This window comes from Rhagoletis pomonella, unplaced genomic scaffold, assembly GCF_013731165.1.
Source record: "Rhagoletis pomonella isolate Grant_MI unplaced genomic scaffold, Rhpom_1.0 Rhpom_scaffold_12335, whole genome shotgun sequence".
In the NCBI taxonomy this organism is placed as follows: Eukaryota; Metazoa; Arthropoda; class Insecta; order Diptera; family Tephritidae; genus Rhagoletis; species Rhagoletis pomonella.
In genome coordinates, this window is record NW_023470862.1 from 1 (window position 1) to 4,712 (window position 4,712).

The 4,712-nt window shown below is 37.2% G+C and overlaps 1 protein-coding gene and 1 long non-coding RNA gene across 2 annotated transcripts; both read right to left on the bottom strand.

The window, feature by feature from the left end:
• Positions 1-1,127: 1,127 nt before the first annotated feature.
• Positions 1,128-1,767, bottom strand: LOC118756820. The gene is made up of 3 exons (XR_004995157.1): positions 1,518-1,767; positions 1,310-1,436; positions 1,128-1,234 (listed from the first exon to the last, which is right to left on the bottom strand). It is a non-coding gene; the product is annotated as an uncharacterized LOC118756820 (long non-coding RNA).
• A 321-nt stretch (positions 1,768-2,088) lies between these two features.
• LOC118756819 lies at positions 2,089-4,703 on the bottom strand. Its single transcript, XM_036491560.1, has 5 exons — positions 4,206-4,703; positions 3,631-4,138; positions 3,278-3,327; positions 2,229-3,072; positions 2,089-2,148 (listed from the first exon to the last, which is right to left on the bottom strand). Exons 2-5 carry the CDS (start codon positions 4,093-4,095, stop codon positions 2,089-2,091), a joined length of 1,419 nt encoding a protein of 472 aa, XP_036347453.1. The 5' UTR covers positions 4,096-4,138; positions 4,206-4,703.
• Between the last annotated feature and the right edge of the window lie 9 nt (positions 4,704-4,712).

Below are 4,712 nucleotides of genomic sequence, written 5' to 3' on the forward strand. Positions count from 1 at the left end.
AGCAGAATTTGTTTGAAGTTGTGGTACGTTTGGAAAAGCGTATACTCAATTCTTAGAGTTCTGTAAGCACTGCAGTCGAATATAAGGTGTTCCGCCGTTTCCTTAGTGTTGCACGTATTACAGGTATCTGACCTGTAATGCTGAAATTTGTTTAAGTACGTATTACCGTATGTATGTCCTGTTGCAATTCTGTTAAATAGTTTTATGTCGTATGCTTCTAAGTTCAGTTTTTTGTTTTTAAACCACGGATTGTTTATTTTCAATGTACAAAATTCCGCAATGTCAGGGTCCCAGTTTGGTAGTTTGTTGTTAAATTCGTCTTTGGTTTCAGTCCACAGTCTGGTGCTTATTTTTAGGAGTGCTTCATTTGGGCTTAATTTAGGAGAGAGAGATTTACCGAAATCAATTGCAGTTTTTGCAGCAATGTCGGCTTTTTCGTTTATAGTTATCCCAACATGACTGGGTGTCCATACTATCATTATGTTTTCAATGTTGGATCTGTGTAGTTTGTTGTGAATTTCTGCCACAAGGAAGTTCTGTGTGGTGTGATTGTCGAGGGCTTTGATTGCTGCCTGGGTGTCTGTGAAAATTGCTATCTTTTTGTTCCCGCTGTTGCTTGCTATTGTAGCTGCCTGAGATAGTGCAACTAGCTCACCGTAGGTTGAGGTAAAATTTCCGTCTATGTTAAAAAGGTATGAGACATTGGTTGTTTCCACGTACACTGCACATCCAACTTTGTTTGCCATCACCGATGCATCAGTCGCATATATGTAGTAGCCATCATCCTTCAAAGTGTTGATTTTTTGGTTATAAATTGCTCTAAGTTGTGTGGAGGAGAAATTTTTTTTTGAGTTCGATAATTCAGATTGAAAAAGGGTAATATTGTTATGTCTGTTAAAGGCAACATTTGTGTCTATGTTGTTTATGGTTACTTTGAATTTTTCATATGTTCTACTATAGCTTGAATTTATGGCCGGTTTGTCTTGTAATTGGGTTCTTAGTGCCGGGTTGAGGAACCATTGTTTGACCAGTTCTTTAGCTGTCAGCCACACTGCTCTAGATAGAGGTGGGAGTTCGCAGGCTAGCGCGTATCGCATAAGTGTTGGGGTGTTAGGTGGTATTCCTAGACATCTCCGTAGCGTTTCATTAACGCTCGTTTGAAGTTGCTTGTTGTAACCTTTTGGTGCATTGGCGTAACTGGTGCTGGCATATTCAGCTTTGGACCGGACGAATGCTTTAAACAGATTTATTGAGGTTTTAGGGGAGATTCCTGCTTTAATTGATGTTAATTTCGAAATGAGGTTTTTACCTGGAGTTACAGCTTTTTTAATGTTGCTAATATGTACCTTGACCGTTGAGTTTGCGCTGATGGTTCTTCCTAACCACTTAAAGCATTGGACTTGTTCCAAGTTTGTGCTGTTGATTGATATGTTGAACTGTTGTCGGTTATTTGCGGACATATACATGAATTTTGTCTTTTCTAAGTTGAACTTTAGATTTAAGTTATGACACTTTACCTGTAATTCTGCTATTTTATCTTGTAAATTTTGAACTGCTGCTGTTTTGTTTGAGTTTGTGGATACTATGGCTAGGTCGTCAGCGAATTGAAATAGGTGCGTGTGAGGATTGTTGATTTCGTGTAGTTGGGCTGTATATATATTAAATAATGTTGGAGATAAACAGCTACCTTGAGGTAAGCCTGAGTGTATTTCTACGGCATGTTTTCCTAAGGTAAGAGTCCTTTTGGAGAAAAAGTTATACGTCCAGTTTGCTATTGATATTTCTATGTTAGTCTGTAATAGAATATTGTAAAGTGCTACTAAGTCAACTCTGTTGTAGGCATCCGACATATCTAAAAAACATATAAAAACAAAGTTTCTACTGTTCTTTTTATCCGCGACTAGATGAAGCATCTCATTGATGCACATCGTCGCTGATCTTAGTTTACGGTAAGCATAGCTATTGTTGGGTAACTTTTTGTTAGTTTCTAGGAAATCGTTCAGCGATTCCTTAACCATCATATTTATGCTTTTGGCTACTACTGATATTAGTGAAATTGGTCTATAGTTGTTTATGTCATCTGTGCTCTTATTTGCTTTGGGGATTGGTATTACTTTTATTAATCTCCAGGCATTTAGGACTCTGTTGCTGTGAAAGTGTTCTCTCAAGGATGTTAGTAAATTTTGCTTCGCCTCGGTAGACAGTTGCTTTAGGATGTTGAATGTGACCCTGTCGAGCCCCCCAGCTGTTGATTTTTTCTTCGCTAGTAATTTTTCAAATTTCATGTATGAGAAATCAATGCTCCCGTTTGACGCGCTTGGAGACGCGTCGAATGATGGACAACACGTGATATTGTGATTGCTAGCCTGTTCCGCTTGTTCTTTTATAATTTCTAAATAGTTGCGGTCGTCTTCGGCTGCCCAGTTGTGCAATGGCCTTTTATTTCCTTTAACATTTCTTATGAAATTCCATGCATTTTTGGAATTAGGGTTAGCATTGATTTCTTCTATTTTATTGTTATAGCTAGATTTTTTTGCTTTCTTCACTGCGTCTTTCCAGTCACCGGTTGCCTTAATTGATTCCTCCATATCTTCTATGCGGTTAGTATGATTTGCTTTTTTTCGTTTTGCCACGTGTAGTCTGTAGAGTTTATTGAGTTCCTCGCTCCACCATTCTTTAGGAGTGCGATTAGCCTTATTTAAATCAATTTTTATTTTATTCTTGACATTGTCAATCACATTTGTGAAATTTTCTAGATCATCAAAGCTTACCTGCGCTAACTCCCTAGCCAGCTGTTTCTTGGGGATAAAGAAGTTGGGTTTCTTTCCGGTGTTTGTTATCTCTATGGTGATAGGAAAATGCTTGCTGCCTCCTAGATGTACTTGGTGACATTGCCATTTTATCAAACTGCTATTAATATTTGTGAACGTTATGTCTATTACAGACCCGGCACTGTTTCCGGTACGGTGGGTAATAGTTCCGGTGTTGATGCATTGAAGGTTTGTATAGCTGATTTCGTTGATAATAATGCTTCCTTTGGAGTTGCATATTCTGTCTCCCCATGCCTGATGTCTAGCATTGGGATCGCCAGCAAGAATAACGTTTTCGTGGTTGTTTAGTGCGATAAGTACACGATTTAGTTCGTTAGTGAAAATAGTAGTGTTGATGTTGGGAGGGAAATATATATTACAAATTGTTATGTTTCTGATTAAATTAGTGGTTTTAGCTATAAGGATGTCAAAAGTGGAGACAAATTTGATTTTAGTGAATTTAATACCTTTTCTGAATCCGATTCCTACACCACCGTAGCCGTCGGTTCTGGTTTTTCTAAGCAAGTTGAAGTTGAATAGGTTATGAATTGTTGTTTGGTTGTCATGTGAGAAAATCTCCTGAAGGCATACTATATCAATGTTGTTGTTACTATTAAAAAGGTCTACATAGTTTTTATTGCTTTTTAAGCTTTGTATGTTATATTGTAATATTTTTATCGAACTGGTCATCATTGCTAATTGAAATTTTGTCTTGTATGTGTACTTTGCCTATATTTTGAATAAGGTTAACTAATGGGTCATTTATATCAATGTTATACCTTTTTATTAGAAGATTTACTAGCCTCTCTATCTCTGTAACCTTACTCCAGTTCGCCATTTCATATACAGGCTGTATGCTTGCTTTAACTCTCGGGGCGTTGTAGGTTGGCTTTGGTGGTGCGGATACTTGTGGAATATTTTTCTTTACGACTTGATTGTATTTGGTAGTAGTGAGTTTTTTGTTAACCACTTCGTCGTTATTGATCATTACTGTTTTTTTTGTATCTAAATGAGGGAAGTTCCCTTCAAAATCGTCTAAAGCAGAGAATCTGTTATTATTGTTGAGATTGTACATCCCTATTGCCTCTGATTTGGATACCTTTTTAATGGTCATTATTTCTACTACCTTTTTTTCTTTTGCCCATACGGAGCATTTGCTACTTTCGAGTGAGTTGTGGGTATCGCCTCCACATAGTATGCATGATTTTGTGTTCTGGTTACATTTGCTATTGCAGCCCTCTGCTTTACCACAAACTATACATCTGTTTGCTGCTTTGCACGCCATTTTGGTGTGCCCTAATCTTCCGCAGTTATAGCAGTGTCTAATTCTTGGGATATAATGGACAATTTTTATCTTTACATAGAATATTTCAATTGATTCTGGTATCTCGTTACCTTCAAAGGCTATCTTTACAGAGTACGTCGGGATGAATTTTTCTTTGTCATTAGGGTCTCTTCTGGTAATCCTTGTAATTGATGTGATCGGTATGTCTGAAACTATATTGTTCTTTATTTCCTGTTCCGTGAAATTAAGTGGAATTTGCCTCGCTACTCCGGTGGTTTCCACCATGCTTTTGGGTATGAACGGTCTCATATTATTTTTGAGTAAGTCCGGGTTGTCTATGCATTTGTTTGCTGCTTCGAAATTTTCAAAAAAAATTTTATAAAGCGACCTACCTATTGCTTTTATTTTTTTTATTCCTAAAATATTAAAGTTTTTTATTTTGTCCCACAGGAAGAGACCATTTCGCATTTTGTCGTTTTCGATCATTGTAGATTTAGAAGTGTCCACTAGTACACAAAAATCGCACTTGTGCCTATTTGTGTAGCGCACACTGTTGGTGTTTTCATTTTCGCTCTTTTCTTTATTCGCACCGCTACTTTCTGTTGTATCTATTTTTT

Bases quoted from the DNA above. Each gene is read 5' to 3' on its own strand.
- LOC118756819 (XM_036491560.1), bottom strand. From the start codon at position 4,095: ATGGCGTGCAAAGCAGCAAACAGATGTATAGTTTGTGGTAAAGCAGAG. The intron at 3,073-3,277 runs GTATTAAATTCA...TCCCAATGCTAG, and splicing joins AGGAATCGGATTCAGAAAAG to ACATCAGGCATGGGGAGACA. The intron at 2,149-2,228 runs GTCACATTCAAC...ACACTTTCACAG, and splicing joins CAGCTGGGGGGCTCGACAGG to CAACAGAGTCCTAAATGCCT.